Source organism: Lepisosteus platostomus, chromosome 15 (assembly GCF_059453375.1).
Source record: "Lepisosteus platostomus isolate fLepPlt1 chromosome 15, fLepPlt1.hap1, whole genome shotgun sequence".
Lineage (NCBI taxonomy): Eukaryota > Metazoa > Chordata > Actinopteri > Semionotiformes > Lepisosteidae > Lepisosteus > Lepisosteus platostomus.
This window is the reverse complement of record NC_142625.1, coordinates 27,579,055-27,601,800: the sequence shown is the minus strand read 5'-3', so window position 1 is coordinate 27,601,800 and position 22,746 is coordinate 27,579,055. Positions and strand designations below refer to the sequence as shown.

Below are 22,746 nucleotides of genomic sequence, written 5' to 3'. Positions count from 1 at the left end.
CAGCCACATCTTTCCCTTTGACTTGCTATAGTAGAGGTTGGTGTTTTAGTCAGCAATGTAGAGACCACAATAATAAATTGATGATTCATTCCTTAATAAATAATTCCATTAGAATTGTTGACATTTTAATTTGCTGTTGGTGGCTAATGGTTAGAACACCAAATAAAATTAGAATATGACCCACAAGTAATGTTTGCAGTGTCGTCCATGAAATATAATAATAGTGGTCACATTAGGCAATGGGAAAACTGTACAAGATTTTTCTTTTTCTCATAAATTCTCTTCTTAGAAAGCAGTGCATGAAACTGAAGCCAGAACAGACTGCTTATTGACCAGACTGGCTTTTTTCTTATGGTTTACTCCTGCATATTTTGGTAAAAGCCGCTATAGGTACATCGTGAACATGTTGTACTCAGGCCCCCTGATGGTGGCATTCAGGAAAAGAAGGAGCAAGGTAAAATGTAATTTTTGAATAAAAAAAGTGAATTAGTAAACTTCTGCATGGGGTTAGAGACCAGAATCTTTCTCTTGAATATGGACTAGAATACATGAAAATCCCCTGCTGCCCCTTTTCCCCACTTTCCTTTTTTCCCATAACTGAAATGGAATTCATTTGAAGAATCATTATTAGTGCAGCCAGTGGCAAGTCAAGCTGTTGACATACAAACACTGAGCCCTGGAGAAACAGTGCTTAGAAACCACCTGTCACAGCAGGAGTGGTGTTAACATGCTCAGTAATACTGTCATCTGGGAGTTTTAAGACCATATTTATTAACTAAAACCTTGTGTAATGGTTACTTCCAATTGCATTTAGAATCTCCTTTATTACAGGTTAGTACAACAGCAGGTGTTACTCATACATACCATCTATTTTAAGCAAAAGTCAGCCTTAGTATTTTAATAGACAATAATAAAATCATTGTTGAAATACAATACTATCAACTGTTTCACCTTGTACAGAAAATAAAATGTAATTAATTTAGCTCTAAAAAATCTTGCAGACTCAAACCTAATTAAGAATAAAATTGTTTCAACAGAAACCCATAATATGGAATACATTTTAACTTCATTAAATTTTCTGCTCAATTGAATTCTGGTGAAACTTAGTGGCAGAAACTATACATTGGCAGCTGCTAAATAGATTTGTAGCAATTATTCACTTCACCACAGCCTAATGAGCAGCAGAGAGGAGCAGACTCAAACACAGTGGGCTGTAATAGGCTCAGCTCTAATCTGGCCTCTTTTCAATTTGCAACAGATACCATTTGCATTTAACTGAAGCTAGCAAAATGACAGACAACAAAGAGAAGACTTGATTATCAATGACTACTACCAATAAGAAATTATTAACATTATTGACTGACATAATAAATCTGTTCAAAAGTGGGAGTGACTTTATTTAGGCAGCCAGTATCTGGCTCACCACTCAGCAGATTCTGCAGTTTCATGAAAACTTGCTTCACAAGCTGATGGTTCTCAGGCAGAAACACAGTTAAATATTTGCCTCAAGGCTTAAAGAAAGACAGCTTGAAAAATACAATCAGATAATATACAGCAGTATTTTCAAAGTTGTTAATTAATTATAAATCATGTATAGTGGAAACCTGAGTGGACTAAAATTAAACATCAAGCTGCTTTTTTTCTCAGATTAAATTGTTGCAGATAGGGAATGAGATGCCATGGGTGCCTACAATGTTTGGTAAAAACAGACTGGCAGCAACCAAAGTAACGTTGCTACCTGGGTATAAAAAAAGACAGGCTGACTGAGTAATGTTGGTAGGCCATGGAGTCAGTCTCTATATTATCAGCACACAGACACTGTTTGCTCTGAACGTTAAGAAAACAAGCAGAACAACCACACCTGAAGACACCAACACAATTGCTAATCAGCAGACTATAGTGTTGAGCCTGTGTGCGGTGCATCTTACCAAGCAACACAGGGCCTTTGTGCCCTCAGTAGCCCATGCTGTGTCACAGGAAAATTCCCTTCCGCTGGCATGACACCCAGAAACATTGTCCATATCTCTTCTCTAAAATGCCTTACGAATTCCCCCCACCACAGGCAGAGAACAAGAAAAAAAAAACATGCAAGTTTCATTTTAGTCAAAATTCTGGACATTTCCTCAGGTGACTAGGAACTGTTATTCCCCAATTTTAAAAGATTTTCTCTTTAAAAAGTCTGAGTTATGTATCATTAATACAATGATTAGTCTTCTGGAGCATTTGACAGAAAGCACACTGCTGTGAGACTTACCCAAAATGAGGAAGTTCTGACAGTGCAGCGTAGTAAGAGCCATGAAACTGATATGGGTGTCTAAGATAATAAAATCTAGTGAGAACAGGACACACTGAAAGGGCTAGAAAACAAGAATTGAGGAAGTTCAGGTAGGATTTAGTAAAATTTGAGGAAGAACTGCTCTTGACTGACTGTGAAATTCAGGTTATTATTGTGCAGGTAAAAAACAATAATAATGTTGTAGCTAATTAATTCCACCTGATCAACATGTGTTCTCAATTACTTTTATCAACTTCCTCATCCAGTATAAAAATGAAGAGACAGACTTGTGCTTTAACCTTTTCAACTTAAATAAAATTCTTCCTTAACCATCATCCTCATAAAACATGTTCAGAGATGTATTTCTTTCTCTTTCCCTTGATTAAAATGTTCATGATCTGTGTTCAGATTCTTTGAGCCACTCAAGTCCTGCCTCAGACAGCTCTTCTCACCTGCTGGCCTTTAACCATCACGAGAATAACGACAGACCTGTGGGATTGTGGCACCTCCAAGGCACAACCAGCACAGTCTAACTACATTTATTCCACAGGAACTGGCTTTTTTAACATTAAATCTAAAATGGAAAATATATTTTTCCAGCTTTTAAGTTAAGTTAAAATATTTAATTACATTTCTTCTTAAATTTAACAAAAACTATATTGTTATACAATTGCCAAGCAGTGACACTGTAGTAGTCAAGTAGTGGCAATGAACAGCTAATTAAGAAGAGCTGAGAGGAATTAAAACATAGTGAGGCCTATGTCTGTGGCAACAGGGAACAAAGGCTGGTGCAATGGGCCAGATTAAGATCAACAGAGGTTCTCAAAATTATTATATTACTAATAAGCCTTGATATGTTCTTTATTAATAATCACTGCTGGTACTAAACATCTGACAGTTAAACATCAACAAAAGTCTGACCTGGATGCTTGAGGAACAAGGTTGAACTATGAGTCTGCCCCAGGACACACACGTCCTGGAAAGGCCACTGGTCCGCCCCAGGACACACACACACACACCCTGGACAGGCCACCGGTCCATCCCTGGACACACACACCCACCCTGGATGAAATAAAAGGGGTATTTCTTTGTATATAACTCAGTTTCAGATAGGTCATTGTATGTTAATCTTTTCAGAGATGAAAAAAGTACATGTAGTTCCATCACTATTTTTCTAAGTTTGAGCTGGTTTTTACATCTTGTTACTAAAGCCAGCAAAGAGCTGTTTCTTCCTGGAGCATTAGTTTAGAACTTGTCTAGTTGTCTTGACTTTTACTACAGGGCTCGTTTTCTCTTCTGCATTTCTTTGACCTTTGTTGTTTGTTTTGTTATGTCTCTGGTATGCACATTTAAGCATGAGGATATTTCCACAGAAATTGTAAAGCTGTTTCAGTGTATGGCGGTTACATAGTTTGAGTATTGCAACACTGTATCATGAATATCTTGATGTTCTTAAATGCACTGAAGTATGTATTTTTACTGAATTTACTGTACATCTCACAAAGAGACTGCACTTAAAGAACGAATGCCTTAAGGTGTTGTTTTAAGAAAATGAAGGAATATGGCACACAGATGAAAATAGCCATGTACTCTATCTATGTTGCTTCTCAAGGAAAAATATCATCCTTTTCTGAGGCTTAACTGTAGATAGTCACTGCATTATAGATTCTGTAGTGCTGTTATGGTGCAGTTTAATCAGTCAGAGCTTTTCACAGGACCAGGTTGGTTTTTTCCAGGGCATTGCTGTCATAGTGCCTTGCACTGAAATCACAATGGTGTATCTGTGTCCCAGACTCAGGTAACCTGTGTGAGAACTCTTGTGATTCTTCATGTCCTTTTTCCCCAGTGCTATGAGGGTAAGTGGAGCCATTCTGTGCCCTGTGTGAGATGTTCCATGCTGGTATTCTTATTTTCCAGGAATCTGAGAGAGCAGGCAGACACTCTGTTTAGTTTGTGCATGTGATTTGCACGTGATCATCTCTTACAAGGTAAAATTTTTCAGCAGACTTCAGGGCTCTGCACACCTGATATTAGCAATCAAATATCTGTGTCATCTCGTTCCAGGACAGACTTTTTGCAGTCTTTTTACTGGAGTTCTCTGTCTTGCAGTCCTGGGAATGCTGCCCTTAAAAGCAAGCCACTAACAAATAACAAAGTGGGTGTGTGCTGCTTCCATCTTGGAGTTTCTTTGCCACATTTCCACAGCTTCAGGCAAAACAAGTCCTCCTGTGCTTCCTTGAGAATGCATAGTGATTATTCCCTACCCGAAGGTTCTGACTGTGAGATAAACATTTTTGATCAGAATTAATAAACAGAACAGTTTCTGACCATTCTTTGAAGAAATATATTTTCACTAGCGGGAAATGTATCAGGCATGTAGCCTGTTGCATAAAGTGTATGTATACATTTCTTGCATTTCTTACTTTAGAATTAAATAATCAAATATATTGACAGACACCTGAGAGCTTGTAGACCAGCTACATTAGAATTCCATTTGGTGCTAAGCACTGGACCACTGTGATGCTATACAGGTGAGTATATATAAAGAATAATATTTACTGATTACTGCAGCAGAGCTCCCTCTCAGAGAAGAAGGCCCAGCCAGCATCTCTTAACTCCTCCAAGCTCATTAAACAAGATTGAAGGGGATTTTTTTTATTTGATTGTCTCTCATCTAAGGAGCAGCTTATTTGAGTGAAATCACCTCACAAGCATCCTAGCCATACTTGACTTTGGAAATAACCCCAGGAAGAATGTGGTCTCTTTCAATGTGTTACTGTATGTCATCAATGCATTCATTCACTCAGTCAACAATGGACTATAGGGTATTTTCATATAATATGCAAAGAATAGGTTCTGTGTCAGTGGGAGTATTTTTAAAAGTAAAAGAATATTTACTTCAATAGTGTGCAGCCCCGCTGCTCCATGTTGCTTGGTGCAGCCTGCCAGAACCCTAATACTGCTGACACTCTCACACTGCCAGAGCCCAAAAGTGTCTGTGACGTTCAGGGCCATTTCTCCTCAGCTGGTGATTATGGCAGCAGGCACTGTAGAGAGAGAAAGCACTTTCTGGAGCTCATCACATCCAGCAGTGTGCAGCGCTTCAGCACAGTGCATCGCAACATGTGACACGGGCAGCTCTGACACAGACCCTGGTGCCTGCTCCATCATTGAACATATTCATGTTGCCTGGCTTAAACGTCTCCTTGGAAACTACCCCTCAGACATGGAAGAAAGGAGCAGGACCAGCTGATGTTGTTAGCAAATTGATGTTGTTGTTGATGTTGTGATGTTTTAGTTCTTTATTTTCACTATTAGCACCTAATAATGCACAAGGCATTCTGTGAAGTAACTTCCTGGCCATGGAGAGCACTTCTGCAGCAGCCTCTGATACCTAACCCTTCGCTCTGCATTTCCCTTTGTTTCCAGTCTCCTGTGTCATGAGACACTCTGCCTGGGTGGAGCATCTGTCCTGAATGACATTCCTGACTGCGGCCCGAGAGGTGAGTTTTCTAGAAGTGATGTCAGCATGGCTGCGGCACACCTCCTCTGCTCCCTTCCCTCCAGCCTGAGAGACACACCTGTTCCCCAGCCCACATGGCAGCAGACGATACTCACATCCGGACCAGGAATTGTTAGGTGAACAGATCTGTTGTGGTTCAGACTGAAAAACATTAAATATTCCTCACACCCACTGTACAAACTGAGACCAGGACAACTAATGTACTCAGAAGGCACAGCTGGCATACTGGAGGTGCAAGATAAGACAGCAAGCCCAACCCTCCAGCATGGTCAACAGCAGGCCAACCACACAGCAACACTGGGGTTTGTTTCCTCATGAGTAGGTCACATTCCACCTGTCAGCGTGGTTGTGTAAATAATTACACATTAGTATGTAATTATTACTGCTTCTTATCTTGTCACAACAGTTTTGAAATATTTGTTTAATGAGTCCCATTCAGTTAGAGCTAGTGCGATCAAAATTAATATCATGCCACTTGGACACAGTCAAAGCCGCTTGTGAGATCGATTTTCTTGCGTTTGTCATGCAACTGTTTTGCTATACACAAAACAAAGCAACAGAGTTCATTGTAACATTTATAAGGGTTATAACTTCTAGGTAAAAATACCATGCATGGTCAGGGGATGCTGCACCATGCTGTCAATGGATTCCTGAATTTTGCTAGACTGTATTTTGTCCATAAGGTGTTTTATTCAAGCAATGGCTTGAACCAGGTGCTTTAGTGGGGCTTTTTACAAAACAGGCAGTTCCTTTGTGAGACTTTGACAATGAAAGTCTATCGTGAGTTGGCTTGTCTGGCTAAACAAAGCACTGATTGATCAGTGAAGACCTTCCTCTCTGTACAAGCCAAGCGGAAGTTATTCTACAGGAACTTGTTACCTCTTTCGGGTTGTTTTCATACTGATGATGACGATCATTTGCAGAACTTGCAGCAATGAACACTAAAGGAATCATAAAGCTTTTCTGTGTTTCAAGACAAAACAGTTGAATAGGAATATTGTGTGATGTGTCACATTTTTTCCAAAGCTCTGCAGGTAACGCTTTTGTTAAAAAAGGAAGTCATTATAGATCAGTTTACGAGCTCTGGAGTCTCGCTATCAGGTCACCATCATGGATAATTTATCGTGAAGAGTCTGCAGAAACAATGCAGTTGTATTACACCTCCCACTGCATTGATATCAGGCCCTGCCTGCAGGGGCTCTGTGCTTCAATGAGGTGTAACATTTCAAAATATAATGGATTTCGCTTCTGATTTACAGGACATCTTTTAAACAGTTAAAACAGTTGTTCTTCAAATGAGAAATTCAAGTTTTTTCATATGAATTTTCTTAAGAAAGTAAAGGTCAATCAAGATGCAGAGCACCCAAGAAAAGATCTTTATTTGATATTTGTGTTAAACAAACGTCCTGTTCTGAAATGCTGTAGTAAGTGAGGACTTGGTGAGTTCTAGGCAGGGGGTGTGCGGGGGCTGGTCGTGATCGAGCACTGATGTGAGTCACTTTCTGAGTCGAGATTATATCAGCCCATTGCACTTGCACACACACACCGGTGTCAGAGACAGTGAGTGGGTGCCCACACAGTGAATGAGACAGGGAGAGAGGATTTTGCTCATCAGAACTTAGTTGAAACACTTGATTATCTGTCTGAAGCACTGGAGAGCAGTGGAGCTCTAGAGCTCAAGTTTGTGTGGACTCAGTTCTGATTTTAACCTGCGCTACAGCCAGCTGCTGGCCTTAGTGTTGAAGACTTCTGCGCCAGAGCAGAGCAGAGCAGCTGGCTGTCAGAGGTCTTGTGGACTCGGGAGCCTGTGACTCTAGTGTGGTCTGGGAGAGGAGCTCAGCGGAGCAAAGGAGACACACCCTGCTGTTCCTTGGGCTCAGCAGGCTGAGCCAGCTCATGTCCACCACAACATGGCCACAACATCAAAGCTATGATTTTGCCCACTCAAAAACAACTTAAATACGTACTTGTCTTTGTTATTGTTTCTTGTTAGAGTAGTTTGGTCTAAATGTCTGCATTTCTGCCTTGTGGGGTCAATGCAAGAATAAAAAATTTTAAACCAAATTTCTGTCTTTCATGGAAATAAATTCTATTGTGTCCGTGACTTTTGCATTTTCGTAAAAACATGACCCCCTTAAAGGAAGCACTGACCAGAAAAGCTGTTTCATTCAGTGTCCTGTTCTGTCTGTGACATCATCAGCCCCTCCCCCAGTTTTGTCCAGTAGGACTCATGATGAGCTTTAGAGCCAGAACTGAGCCTGATGCCTGCTGAGTTCATAGTGCTGAGACAGATAAACTTGTGACTCCAGCTCCTGTAATGCCATTAAAGCTGATGCTGAACTCTCGCTCCATGAACAAGGAAATAAAGAGGGAAGTGAGAGAGACTGGGGCTGATTCCTGGGTTACAGCCTCTGTGGAACAAGCGTCAGTGTTGTCTCACTTCCTTTATTGTCTTTCAATGACGGAGTTTCCTGACCTTTTCACTTCTGCTTCTTCATTAACATGGTGGCAGCTAAATATAGCGAGTGGAAGAGTTGGTTTTGTAAATGCAAATCTGTCTCCCTACGTACAAATAGCTTTTCCATTACTGTGTCAGGCAATCAGTGAAATGGCAATGGAATCTGTCAAAGCTGATGACATAAATTATTACCGTGTTACACTGTTTCTCTGTTTCTTTCATGTAAAAGCCACATGAGAGTCTCAGCTAAACCACTGAAAACCTGGAAGCATCTCAGCTTCTTCTGCAGGTGTTTCAGAAGAGAACCCAGCCCGTCAGTCATCTTCCTGCTACTGTCCGCAGCAGACAATGAGAACACCTGTGGCTGACTGTGGGCCTTCTGAGAGAATCCTCCTGCTCTAGAATCCAGCAACAGCTTCCACTGCACCAGGAGATGTGGGGGAACCCAGCCAGAAGAGCCTTTCACTCGTTTTGTACCCACCTGCCCTGGGCCTGGTGTCTACTCCCAACCTCACTCCCTAGCTGAGTGTGAGCTACTGACTTTATTTTACTTTAAAGACAGACAATGTGGCATGAACAACATACACTCCAAATAAATGTCCCCTTCTGATTATTTAGTCCAGATTATTTGATTATTTGGGACAGGTGAAGTGAGTTGTCCTGCAATTTATTTTCAGCAGGTTGTGTGTCTCCGAGGGGTTCACCGGCCAGGTGAGACTGGAAACTGGGGGAGGAAATGCAGTCTGAGTGGATTATTGCCTGCAGCCCCACAGCATGCTTTTATTGCTGCCTAATGTTCTCCACTGTTGTGACCCTGATGGGTGGAAAGACTGTGCTCCATGGTGTTCGGTGGCTGCAGAGAATCTCGTCAGTGACAGCGATTGGCCCTTTACCCTCCAGTGCTGCTCCCGGAGCCCCTGAATGCCTTCTGCTCCAGACTTCCTGCCTCACATGTTCTTGATACGGTTCTTGATTACGATCTCACAGACAGAAACAGCTGAGTAAATGGAAAAAAAATATTTAGGATATAAATATATATTTTTCCTTCCCTCACAATTTCCCAAGGTAAATGTTTATCTTGCTGTACTGTACATAACAATTCTAACATTTGAACTAAAGATGAAAAGCAAACAGCACTGGGAGCTGGAGATATATGATAGGTTTCCTGAGAGAACCAGGGACCTTTTTCAGCTCCTCTCTGGCTGTTTTTCTTTCTGCTCCAGAAAACAGCGAGTGGGAGAGCTGTCACTTCACTCTCGTAATGTATCACAGTTGGTGACTTTTATGTTGTTGGCCTCCAAGTATCACATTCATATTGTCTTCAGTCACGACAGCACAAACTGTCGTCAAATTGTGAAACTTGTGGTTGTTGAGCTACTTGTCAAATAACTGGAAAGTTGTGAAGTGACCCCTGTTATATCACATGAGAGAGCAAACATTTTTCTAAGGACAGGATCCTCTCTAGTCTTGTCTAATCTTACCAACCAACCTATTTAGTCTTGGTCTGTGAAGCTCGATGAGACTTGGTGGATATCTTCTCCTGTTACAAGAGATTAACTCAAAGATATGAAAATCACAGGGAAGAAATTAACTCATACATGTGTAAAGTACAGTGGTGTCTATTTTTAGTCTGATAAAATCTAAACTTAACCACCATTTTAGATATGCTTGTTACTTATTATTTAATAAAGTCTCCAATTAAGTTGGCTAAGAACCTGTGGGGTGACTTTGAAAGCACCTCTAGTGTAATAGAAAACAGGACCTAGCCGATTCCTGAGCACTGTAGTGTAGTAGCAGACCGTGCCTCTGTGTGCTGTGCTCTGGGAATGAAAGCTGTTGAAAATTATTCACAAAAGGCATCACCATTGTTGAGCATGTCTGTGTTGCTGAAGCTAACAGCACTAATGTCTTATTTATCAGTTCAGACAGCTTCAAGAGTTTAAGGAGCAATTAAGTCTGCAGGAGGCTTCTTAACTGCTGCCCAAATCTCAGGCAGAGCTGCATCTGCTGATGTGGGCTTGGTGCTCTCCATCTCTACAACACGTAGCTAATCAGCGCCGCCCTGCAGTTCAGCTCTTATCACTACTGGAGGTCAGCTGAGTCACTTTTAGGAGTACTAATTCTCTAACTTTTTGCTAAAGCAGTATATATTCATGGATGGGATTGGGGTTTGAATTTGTTGCCCCCACAGAAATCCCCAGAAGCAATAAAAACGTATTGATATTGTGAAGAACCCCAGCTGTATCCCTTTAACACCAAAGCTGTAAAAAAACACTTTGTCTTTTCCACTTACTGGACCACAGTAACACAGCCCGCTGTTGTGTAGCTGTGAGCTGTATGGTCTTGTATGCATCCTGCTGAGCCTGGCAAACAGAGCCACTGCATGCGGGTGAAGTGTTTACACTTCTCCTTGGTCGTATGACTGAATCAGCAAAACAATTCTTTTGGAAGGGTTCAGAGGTCACAGATCTGAGGTGTGTGCTGTGGTAGCAATCGTCAGGTATTTTGTACATCATCTCTAAACAGAGAATGGAATGCATGGTCATGAACTATCCACAATAATCTAGGGATAATCTTGTAAAAAAACACAGCAGCAATCCTCAGGGCTGTTTGTATTCCTGCAGGGTCTGGGGAACAGAAAGGTGACAGAGCATGCATATGGAATATGATTAAGTACCACGCAACTTGCTGAACTCTTTATAAACGCTTTTTGTGTGTGTCCTTCATTTTCCAGGCTGAAAAGCTGAAAGGTTGAAGAGCTACAGGTTTGGCAGTATTTGTTATACTGTTTTTGCCTTTCACATTCTAGTGAAAAGACGTTTGCACATTGTGATTCCTGGCAGTTTTTAGATGAGGTCATTCGAATAACATAAAAAGCACCAATACAAAAGACAATCTAGACAAATCTAAAACATGCTGTACAACTTCACAGAAATCAACAGACAAGTATCACGGTCTGTAACACTGGGCCCAGTCACTCACATCCAAGATCCTGTGCAAGTCTGCCTACATTACTGTGCCTGCCAGTGGAGCTCTCAGGGGCACTAGAACACTCTGCGATAATGTCTCCAGGGGGGCAGGACAATGGGAAGGCTTTCTATAGGTACAGTGAACACAATCTGAGAGGGCAGCATTCCATCTGATAAAGAGACAAACAAATCAGGGGCTGGGGAGACAGCAAGTCTGAACAAGACCCGAGTGATCAAATTACAGAAACAAGGCTGATCTTTTTCTGAGTGGGAATTCCTACATTTTTTTATGATTAAAATGATTTGTGTTCTTCATTTCCATGGTTGTTTGTTTGCTCTTCTTCTGCCCTGTTAAAGAAGAAATGCAAAGATGTTTTGTTCAGTTGTTTTGAATCCACTTTTTATTTTTTCTGTGTGTGTTTTAGAGGGGGTAGCCTGCCCTCCTGGGATGGCTGACTAAAAAGATGTAGAAATGGGCAGTGCTGCCACCTGTCAGCCAGATCATGAACTGCAGCCTTTTTGGGAGAGGGGATCAAGTTGTTATGGCGACTGCTAAGTTTTCAAGACCCCAAAGTCAAGCGGTATTGCTCTTAGAGATCACAGTGGGGGATTGGGGGGTGGAGATCTCTCTGTGTAGCTTGCATTCCTCTTTTTCAGTCCATTAAGTCTAATGAAGTTGATTTATTCTGAACTTTCCCAGAATATTCAAGACGTACCTTCTCACTCACCACCCTCCCAACTCAAACAGCTTCACTTAAACCCTCATAGCTTTGAGAATCAGCAAAACAGCAGACATCTGTATATGCAGAAGACACCGCACTCCCCTGCATAGCTGCTGTGCTGAAATATGAATTAATTGCTTTACTCATTTTAAAAGGTATTGATGCTGACTTGATAGGCGCCTGTGAACTATGATACTGCTCACTCCTCTCTGACAGGTTCGACACCCAGGGTCGGTGTTGTGATGGAAATGAGTTCTTCAGCTAAAGCCCCAGTACCCTCCCCAGAATTCCTTCCCCGGTTGCCATGGTGGCAACCTCAGCCTTAACTGCTCCCGCCTCCTAACTGACAGGCTCTGCTGCTGGCCTTCTGGTGCGCTGAGAAGACGTGGACGAGCAGCCTTTTTTGGGCTTCACTATTAAACAGGTTAGTGACTAATCCATAATATCCATGTGACAGGGCAGCAGTACTAGAGTTTTGAAAGACGGGGCAAACTGTTGTACACTTTAACCAAATTCTAGGGGTTTCTCCCAGCAAAGAAATGGAAATCAGTGCCTTTAGATTTCACAGGCTGCATGTTCTTGTCTGTAAGTCAGTGATGCACAGTTCTCACCCGCAAAAGCAGCAAGATCATCAGAGATCACTCCACCTGAATTCTTCATGTACCCAGCTGCGCCAATTAACTTAACTAACTAGGTTAACACTATTCACCTGTTGAGGATCTATCTATCTACTGTACATCTATAAAGCCTTTTACATTCTAGATATTGTGCATCCTTATAAAATCAGTGCCATGAACAACAGATTTTGTGCTTGGCACATGCTAGACAGACACACTGTAGCTAAGACTACTATATGTTTTAGGCCTTTATCCTGCACAGTGTACGCTGGCCTTGGAGCATACTTTGTTGCATGGTGTGCTGATAGGTGACTGTGAGGCTAAGTTTAACCATGTGATCACGACTTGCTGGTAGTCTTGATGTACTACGATGAACACTGGACAAGTGTGTTGCAACTTTGCCACGCAGTCTAGACCTCCTTTCAGTGGTGTCACATGTTTGCCTTTGGATTTCAGTTCCTCACCTCATGCTGCCAACTGCTTCAGTATGACCATGTCTTTCTGCTTCCTCGTCAGTGTAACATGCACAGGAGCCTCGTCCTGGGAAACCTGCAATGGAAGGAGCAGCTGTGAAATGTGAGACAGGGTCAGGGTTGCCCCCAGAGCGTGCATCTGTAAGGCTCAGGTTCAGTCACCTGCAGTGCAGTGATGTCTTACACTCATCAGAAGACATCCATGTGCTCAGAGACCGCTACCATGACGTGGAAAAAGAAGGCTAATCTGTGCTCCCCTGCTGTTTCATGATGAATCAGTGCATTTAATGCATATCGTTCTACTACATTAGAGATTTCAAAGTTTGTGTCACAGAGGTACACAGACACACAGTGATACCTCCACAAAAGAATGAATGGTGATTCATTGTACAATTAAAGATTCTGTGTTTGATTTGGAATTTCAAGCCTGCATTATTACCCTGCATACAGACAGACATTTGGATTTCGCCTTAGCTGTACTTGCTGTCAAACTCAAAACGAGACCCTTGGACTGTGAAAACACATGAAACGCTGACTGAACTCTCAGTAAATTCACTCGAAATGTTTACTGCTAGAGCACCAGTTTCCCATAATCGATTTATAACTGCGTGTGAGTCGCTGTGCTTGTGAATCATGAAGACTTTCCTAATGGCAGAGACCACTAAGCAGTCATTTGCAGTTCCACGTCTGTCGTCTGTTACTGAGCCTGGATATGAAAAAGCCACAATAGAGCTGTGAGCTGTTTTCCCATGGCTAGATCCATAACACAGGAGTGTATGTTTTGTAAACAATCACCTTGCAAATATTTGACAAAAATGATCTTATTTTCATGAAAAACGAAAAATGATTTCAGAACATATCTATTCTTGACTAAAATGTATTTGTTTTCTGTTTCAAGTGAAATCTAGTTCATATCAATCTATTTTGACAGGGGTCTGAGTCACAGTTTTGAGCATTCCTGGTTACTCACATCCTGGACCGGTGATCATGATTAAGAGTTTGGTCAAAATACGGATCCATCTACAAAACACACAGGCCAATTCCTTGTTTATCAATGAATTTAATAATCTCGAGTTTTATCAATATAGTTTCCTTATGACAAGAAAATACTTGCAAGGTTATTCTCTTTATTTATATAACTTCCATTCACAAGGGTGAAGATTTGTCTTAGGCTTCACAATAAAAAAACAAACAATATTGAACATAAAATAAATATTCATTTAAAATAAATGCTTTTGGGATCCTGGAATTTTATACTTTCACGCAGAGCTTGAAATGTAAAATAATTATTTTCTGGTTTTTCTGTGATGAGTACAAAGAAAATACTGTTGCTTTTTAATATTTACTAATCTCATTTCCTTCTTGCTTTAAATAGGGGTATCAATGCCGGGTCAGGGTTTGGACGGTCTGTTTTTGTCCTCACCACATGCAGCACCACTGCCTGGACTGTTACCCAGAGCAGGCAAAGAAGAAAAGATGTTCATACGTAATAAGTGCCGGGAAGAACAACAGTTTTCTAGTCTATCCTCACATTACAACTGTGCCAGTGCTGCAGTGCCTTGGCTTTGTCAGGTTTTACAGCTCTTTTCAAATCTGGAAGACACAATATATAGAGGTCTGACCATAAACTTTCAAATTTTTTACTGAAAAAAGAAACACATTCAGTGCCTCAACTCCTATTTCATCTTTCTAGCCACAGAAGAGCTCACCTGTCTACACACAATGACAGAAACTCATGAAGTGTGTCAGCTGCTGACCGCAGAGCCTGCCCACGACCAATTTGCCAGGCGTCGGAGTTAGAGACATTTCAGAAAGCGGTTACTGCCAGACATTTTACACCACCCCTGGCAGGCGTACTGGATCCTTGCTACTTTAGGAATATTTTACATGGAACTGCTTTGAAGTCCAGCCTAAGGAATGAGCACAGATGAGAGAGCTGGAGCTGAACAGCTTTCATAACATGACTTATCCATGACGTCATGGAAAAACACCCGCTCCCAGGCCTCAGTGAGAAAGGTAGTGGATTTGGGATCCATGGAGCTGCACTTAGCCAAGCCTGTAAATCACCCACATAACCGAAGAATTTAGCAGACATCAGTGGAAAAAATGGAGATTAAAATGTTACCTGATCTAATCCAAGATGAAAAAGCATTTTGTCTCATTAACTGCAGCACACTGTACTATCGATTGAATATTGAAGTACTGTATGTGGTGAACTGCACTACATGATTTATTTCACACTATATTATTTCGGTATGTGGCACCGTTTTGTAAAGCTCAAAACAATAACCTTGATTCTAATGTTGCTTCAAGTGTTCATGGAGCTTTATAACTAGGTGTATATAAATAAAAACATCATACTCTCTAAATTAGTTTGTTCAAAGGGACCCTAAGGTACCTGGAAAGAAGTGTAGCTTGTGATTTTTTTGTAAGAGAATAAGAAATTCCCTATTTTAGAGAATCCAGCAATCAATTTCTATATTTTCTCTGAGCTGTATGTGAAGAATCAGTAACATCACTCAATTAAGTTAGCAGTTATGTCTCTCACCGTACAAATTCTTTTTTCCCCAAGATTGGAGAATAATGTTAGAAATGACTGGTTCTGGTTAACAGCCTGGAAAGATTTTTTTAATTCTAAAACTCAACTTTCTGAAGTTGATGCTGTTGCTGACATGAAGAAGACCTGAGAGCCAGCATGTGCTGCTGCTCAGTTTCCTTCCAGCACAGAAGGAGAGGCGCCCACAGTCGTGGCAGTGCAGCTGCAGGCCCGTGCAAAACAGAGGTTTCTAAAGAGAAGAGCTGTGCTAAGCCCACTCATTTCAGAACTGACTTATCAATGCATAAAGAACCAGCTTCATCTACAATGGCCAGCAGCATTTCTCGAAAAAGCCAAATATGAAGTTAAGTACACATCCTTTATAAGAAATGAGTCTGTCATTTCAAGTAAAGAGAAGGTAGGCTGTGGTAACATGTAGAAACTTGAATCTTGTGCTCTCAGTTCCATTGTGCTTTGTGTGTCTCTTCTCTCCCCTGAATAAAGAATTAAGCTGAAGACAATTAGATAAGTCTTTCTTTGAAAGCTTTAACAAACTATCCCACAGATAAAAAGTGTACTCACAAAGAATAAAGAGAGTGAAATAAATGTGCCCAATACATAACTGAGGTTTGACATTAATAGCACACAGGTGGATCCCAGTGGACTGTTGGGATATTTAATCCATTCCCCACTGTTCAGAAAACCTGCAGGACTTAACTGGGCAGTAAGAAGATCTTTGCTAGATTTTGTGACTAATATTACAAGACTCATAAATAAATCCTGTATAGTCTTCACAGGTAAGAGCAACATGCAAAGACCTGAAACAGGTTTTAACAAGAATACTGGTAATTCAAAATGTATGGGCTACAAAACTTACTACATAAAAATAAAAACATGAAACAAAAATTAAGATTAGAAATAGTACAATGAAAAGGGAAAGGCTAAATTTTCAGGAGGCTCAAAACTTAACTAAAACCTTAAGACTTTACTGTAACACATCAGATCACCGCCTAGATCTCCTTTCTAAAACAACTGCATACACACTCTCTTTTTTCCTTATAAATGGGGCACTCCCACTTTCCAGTTATTCTAGGTCATGTTTTTCAAAGGAATGGAAAGTACAAAGTTCATTATGGTATCTAAAAGCAAGCCCCTGACGAACCCAGCGTCGCAATGGAAATCACAAAAAAGGCTGCTGCACCCCCTTGTGGCACCCGAGCTGAAATACAAACAGGTCCGCAAGCAAAGGCAATATCGTAGGGTAAATAATTAACATGGCAGGCAATAAAGACACAGAAAAGAAAAAGCAAGCTGGTACAAATAAAACAAAATATTTTAGACACCAAAGCTAATTCTTTAATTCTACCTCTTCAGGCAATCTGGCAGTCTGGAAAGCCCATTTCTCTTATCTTTCTTGTGCTCGGGAGTGACTCAGGCTTCAGTCAGGGCTTTTCCATGAGCCCACAGTGGAATTCCCCACTATCTCTACTTCACTGACCTTTCCTTCCTGACACATAGCAGCTTTCAGGCTCCAACCCACCAGTCCAGCCTGCGTATCAACTCCCCTCCATCTCTCGCTCATCGATGAGGAACATGAGGAAATTTCTTCACTTACGTTTAAAGGACTTGTTACTACCAGAATAAAAATGCTTACTCATGGCGTGGGCTGCCACAACCCTCGAGGCACAAGGTAGGACTGCTTCCCAGGCGCCATGCCAGTTCATGGCAGGGCACACACACAGAAGGACACAGTGACAAGGGTCATTTACCCATTAAATCCATCAAAACATGGCCCGTTCCAACTTTACCCCTTTTGATTTTAATAAAAAATTACATAAACAGCAGCATTTAGGTGTTTTGAGATAACATCAAAAGTCAGAACAGTCTACTTTCTACACATATATGGCAAACAAATACCAAAATTTTAATTAAAATCAAAAGGGATGTGGACGAAAGGTGATTAATTTCATATGGAATGACCTACAATTAAGAGACCCCAATTAAATGAGACTATATTTCCTTGGAAGACGGAAGGAAACCAGGGTACCCAAAGAATATCCACGTGGGCAGAGAACACACAAACTCCACACAAAGGGTACGCCAGTCAAGAAATGAACCCAGAAGATGTGAAACAACAGAATGCTTTGTAAATCAAATTGTCATCTATTCATTCTGGGGTGCTAACCGAACACACAGACCAAAGAGTTTCCTCCTCCTTGCATTCTGATGAGAAGCATCAGAGAACTTGGTTCTCCTGACAGACAAGAGACTGAGACTCCCACTCAGTTACCAGACATTCAGGGGACCTGTCAGATAAGGCTGCAAATCATATATAACAGCCCCTGGCACAGCACAACTAATTATTAAGAAAACCCTTAATTTCTAGGTGCAGATTTTAAAAGAGGCTGCACCTTTTACAAACACCAGAAAGTAACCAGCAGCAACTTTTAAAACGAAAGAAGAGTTGTACCTCAATGCAAAAATAACTTTTAACAAATTTTATTATCACAACAGAAATGCAAATTCTGAAGACACTTGACATCCTTGGCATTGGAAAATGATTTCTTGGCAGATCAGGTTTGCAGACAGTATATCAAACTGTAATGTTTGCAAAAGAGCTTTGGCAACTTATGTAAACCAGCAATAAAATGAATCAGCCCAATTAAAAATAAAAATATAAATCTTGAGACTACAGGTATTCCAGAAAGGAAAATGATAAAGGCGACTGAGCAGAGGGAAAAATGACTGATGAAAACTTAAAAACGGTTAACTCTAATAAGGATGTTGGTTTTTACATCATGCCTAACCATTTGTGAGGAACCCTAACACCACCCAAAATTTAAGTGTACATCATTTCAGCCATGTGTGACATCTTCTTGGGAAAATACAGATAGTACTCCATGTAGCCTGAGAGATCCTCGATCGTGATGTCATCCACGTAGGCCCGGGCCTGCTCAGAGCAGGAGCGCGGAGACCCCGAAGCTGCAGCGCCACCCTGAGTTCGGTGGCGCGGCGAGACCCGAGACGTGTCCTCGGTGCCCGCCATGTTTCTCTCGCACTCCGAAATGACGTCCCGCAGGCCCGTGAAAGAGTACACCTCCACGCCCTGCCAGCTGTGACACTGGCACTGCCTCTCCAAGCACGGGCAGCCCCCCGCCTCGTGCAGCTTCGACAGGGACTGGAAGTCAGAGGGGGGGCCGCTGCCACTTGATGTACGCTCTGGGCAGAGAGCACAGCCTGGGCTCTTCGATACAGAGGGGGCCTCGTCATCAGCCACAGGTTTAGGGTTTATCTCAAGGGCCGCGGCACCTGCTGAAGACTCGTGACCGTAGGGTTCGTAAGTGGTGGCACCAAACACTGGGGAGCAGCGTCCCGGGGACAGCAGCTCCTTCTTAGCAGGGATGCCCAAGGAAGTACTGTCGCCGTCAGGCTCAGGCTGGCTCTTGTGCTTGAGGTGCCCAGGTGGTGGCGACATCTTTGAGCTACAGTAGGTGAACTTAGGAGGATGGAGGATAGGGGACTTCGACCTCCTCCGTCGCTGGCTCCTCGCGGCACCTCGAGATGTCTTCCGCATACATCTATCATCGAAGAAATGGGTGTCACTGAACAACGCAGCTTGAACACCAGCTCAGCTGCAGTTTTCACCACAGTATCACGTGCGTCACAGAGCCAAACACTTTCTAAGGCACTACACAGCACCCACGGCCACCAAACAACTTTCAGAATTAAGCTATTAGTGCAATTGTGTCAACAGAAACATTACATTTCTGAAACAAAACACTTAAAACATTTTGTTAAATGGTATACAGTAGTTGCCTATCATGTGGCTGCACTTCCAGTATATAAACCTTAATATCCAGCTACTTTAAACAGCTGACTGTAAACCTAAACCCAATCCAGGGAGACAGCCTACAGATCACAGGAGTTTACAACCGATTTTGCTGTATTCTGAGGAAAGGCAGGGCAGGGCTCAGCACTCACTTATACAACAGTGCTGAAGTCCAAAGTCAACACAGCTGTAAGGAGAAAAACCGAAAGAGGAACAAACCTTTTTTTATTTCTCGGATAAAATCAACTGACTCGTACAATAAAAACTGGCTCCAGTATTTTTATTTAGCAGCCTCCAAAATCTTAACCAGATCAGGACCAGTCATTTTAAAAACATCTATTCCTGCTACCACCCTCCTGAAATCTGCTGAGTTCGCTACACAGGGCTGAGCAGCCGAGCGAGCTTGCTGCAGTCCTCACCCATGCCAGTTCTCCTTGGGACATGCAGTCTTTGGTTTGGCTCCGTCTGGGTTCCCTCGGGCTGCCATCCTTTGAGCCGTGGAGTCACACACCCGCACTGCTGCCGTGGAGCTGAAACACACGACGCACCACTTCACCTAGATGGGAAACCTACAAACAGCTGATAACTATAGTAAGGGACAGATTCAGCAATGCATAATGTGTCAAGACTGGAAATCCTGAAAATGAATTTTAACCCCGTGATAGACTGGTGGCCAGGCTGTACCCCCCCTTGCTCCATATCTTTTGGGATGGATTCCGAGTTGCTGCAACCCTTCCATTAGGAATAAGCAGCTTTCTGATAAAGGTGGGGGCAATAATTTTATTCTTGCTTTAAATATGGAACCTTTAAACTTTCATCCAACACTCCAAGAAAAAAAAAACAGCAAATTGACCAAAAAGGTTAGGTTAAGCTGCACCAACATAAGGCAAACTCCATATATATTACATTAATGTGCCAAGTTTTGAATCAGCAGTTTCATGAAGTTTCATGTGCAGACAGCTTTCTTTTACACAGACAAGCCGAGAAATGTCACACACTGCAGCTGGAACTGCAGTAATTTGGGTTGCCAAGCAACAAAGTGTTGGGTTCCACAGAGAGATGACAGTATTGGAAGGTCCTAATTATTTAATATGGTTCTAGAATAAGAAATGTTCTAGAGAACTAAGTATGGACTCTGTGCCGAGATATATATTTCAGGCATTTACCAGAAGAACAGTCTTTTCCTAGATGTATTCTGCAATTACATATTCCAGTAAAACAGTACGACAGCTTCGTTGCCCGTCAGAGCAGCTGGCCAGCAGAGACAGGCGAGGCAGACTGACCAGACACTCCCACTCGGATGCCATCATTAACACAGTGAAAACTCCATTGGAACCAGTCAGACAATTTCAACTACCTGAAACTGTCAAAATTCACTTCCATACAGACAATACTGTGAGCCACTAAATTCTGTTTAGGTAAGAGAAACCACTTGGAACAAGTATGCATTTAGTGCAGAACACCCACCCTTCTGCATCTACTCTCAGCTTCTTGAAGGCTGTCTGAAGGGTCTCCTCTTCTGGGTCTTTTGCTCCAGGCTCCATAGTGGAAAAGACCACACTGCTACAACGCAGAGGAGAAGTCAAGTCCACAACCTGCAACAACAGACCCACAGTAAATTCTCAATTGCTCACCAGCAACAAAGCACCCAATACCCACTCCACATCACGGGCTTTTCAGGTTTTCCACAGTAAGGAAACCTCACTTTAAATACTGACCAGGAGTCACAAGAAACAACTCTTGCCTCTATCAAAAACAGCCACACCCATTTCGGACATGAAGCGCCAACGAAACACACCAAGCAACACGATAAGACACGGAAAGGTCTGCTTTAGCTTGCTGGGACATGGCTACCTAGTTTTACTATTCTTTAAAATGATAATTTCCACTATTTGAAGAGGGAGAGACTCTTCGTGGGCATTAAGCGGTCATGCACTGTACACGTACAGAGCAGCGCTCCCGGGCTATACTCGCCGGTTGTCTGAGCGATTTCACACCACTGGGCCCACTGTGCACACGGGGTCCTCCAGCAGTCCTAGGTGTGCTCAGTGGAGATAGAAACGCATCACCCTATATATGTTTCGCTTTTATCATCGGCTCAGCTCACCCGCTGAAGTTATAGGATTTATTTGGAGATGCACCACATGAGAGCACTGTAAGCGGGTTCAGGCGCGTTTTAAACAGCAGGAAGACGGTGAACTCACAGGCTCCGGCCCGCCGCTCTGCCCGAGCTGGGCCTGCACATCCAGGGACTTTCCAGGCGCTCGCTGCAGCAGCCAGGCCCACTGCACCGCGGAGTCCGCCGCCGCCTCTCCCGACAGAGCGTCCCGAACACCACTTCCCGCAGCACCGGGGCGCAAGAGTCTCACACCATGCTGGGGACAAGCGTCCTGAGAGTCTTTACACTCACGATAAGAACAACAGAGCGGGCTTGTGAGCGCTCCTCCGCCGAGCGCGTCTTGTTTACACTCAGATCCTTCGCAGTGACTGTGCAACAACACACACTCCTCTGACGTCGACCGCACACTGACGTCATAGAATGTTCTAGCCCCGGTCATGTGATCGAGGTGCGACTGCGTGTGCAGGCTAAGTATAGCTACTCTTAAAACAGAGGGCTGGAAATATCAGACAGCTATTCTGGAAAACCTCGAAATTTTAAACTGACCATTTGTACTGAGATACGAGACATGATTGCATTGGCTTTATGACTGTTATATTCTTATATAAAAAAAATCGTTTATGTCTTGTTCTGTACTGCTTTCTAACCACAGTTTGTTATGCTAGTTTGTTGTTTTTTTCTCAGTCAGTGACATTATAAGTTCACCTAATGGCAGTTAAAGGTGTAGATTTAGCAGTGGCGACACAGAACGGTGCTATTGATTTAACCGGACAGAACAAGAGAATTTTAGCACCCGGTAAATTTCTCTCCTTTTCCACCAGATGGCGCCACAATCATTCCTTCACCGTGAAAGTCACACGTTGTTCATGAAGTTTCAGAAACACGAAATCCCTCCCTCCTCCACCTGACATTGCTACGTTTTTGAGTCTAGACTAAATTAATTACTAGTTTTTGTTTTTTCCTTAGACAGAGCACAGTTTTCGATCTATGTGAAAAATAATGAGAAGTCATAATCAAAACCACTGATAGAATAGTCAACTTTATTTTAATAAGGTGCCTTAAAGAGTAGAGTCTCAAAGTGATTTACAGTTAGAAAACTAGGTGAGGAGATAACAGAATTAGCACAATTAAAAACAAGGATTTCGAATGAAGTAGAAGATTGTACTGACTGTACAATCCCGGCACGGGATTTAGTCAGGACACTGAAGTTAGCACTCCTACACTC

The 22,746-nt window shown here is 42.2% G+C and overlaps 1 protein-coding gene and 2 long non-coding RNA genes across 3 annotated transcripts; 1 reads left to right on the top strand and 2 right to left on the bottom strand.

Moving 5' to 3' along the window:
* Positions 1-7,159: 7,159 nt before the first annotated feature.
* On the bottom strand, positions 7,160-13,116 carry LOC148648458 (uncharacterized). Its single transcript, XR_015926756.1, has 2 exons — positions 13,029-13,116; positions 7,160-9,253 (listed from the first exon to the last, which is right to left on the bottom strand). It is a non-coding gene; the product is annotated as an uncharacterized LOC148648458 (long non-coding RNA).
* Positions 12,025-13,449, top strand: LOC148648457 (uncharacterized). Its single transcript, XR_015926757.1, has 2 exons — positions 12,025-12,371; positions 13,081-13,449. It is a non-coding gene; the product is annotated as an uncharacterized LOC148648457 (long non-coding RNA).
* Positions 13,450-18,056: 4,607 nt separating this feature from the next.
* oser1 (oxidative stress responsive serine-rich 1) lies at positions 18,057-21,975 on the bottom strand. The gene is made up of 4 exons (XM_088607998.1): positions 21,607-21,975; positions 20,870-20,997; positions 19,822-19,932; positions 18,057-19,151 (listed from the first exon to the last, which is right to left on the bottom strand). Exons 1-4 carry the CDS (start codon positions 21,958-21,960, stop codon positions 18,413-18,415), a joined length of 1,332 nt encoding a protein of 443 aa, XP_088464124.1. The 5' UTR covers positions 21,961-21,975; the 3' UTR covers positions 18,057-18,412.
* Positions 21,976-22,746: the final 771 nt, after the last annotated feature.

Excerpts from the sequence above, each read along its gene's own strand:
- oser1 (XM_088607998.1), bottom strand. The coding sequence starts at position 21,960 with ATGACCGGGGCTAGAACATTCTATGACGTCAGTGTGCGGTCGACGTCA. Across the intron at positions 20,998-21,606 it reads AGAGCGGCGGGCCGGAGCCT|GTTGTGGACTTGACTTCTCC; the intron begins GTGAGTTCACCG and ends CTGTTGTTGCAG. Across the intron at positions 19,933-20,869 it reads CTGAGAGTAGATGCAGAAGG|CTCCACGGCAGCAGTGCGGG; the intron begins GTGGGTGTTCTG and ends CGTGTGTTTCAG.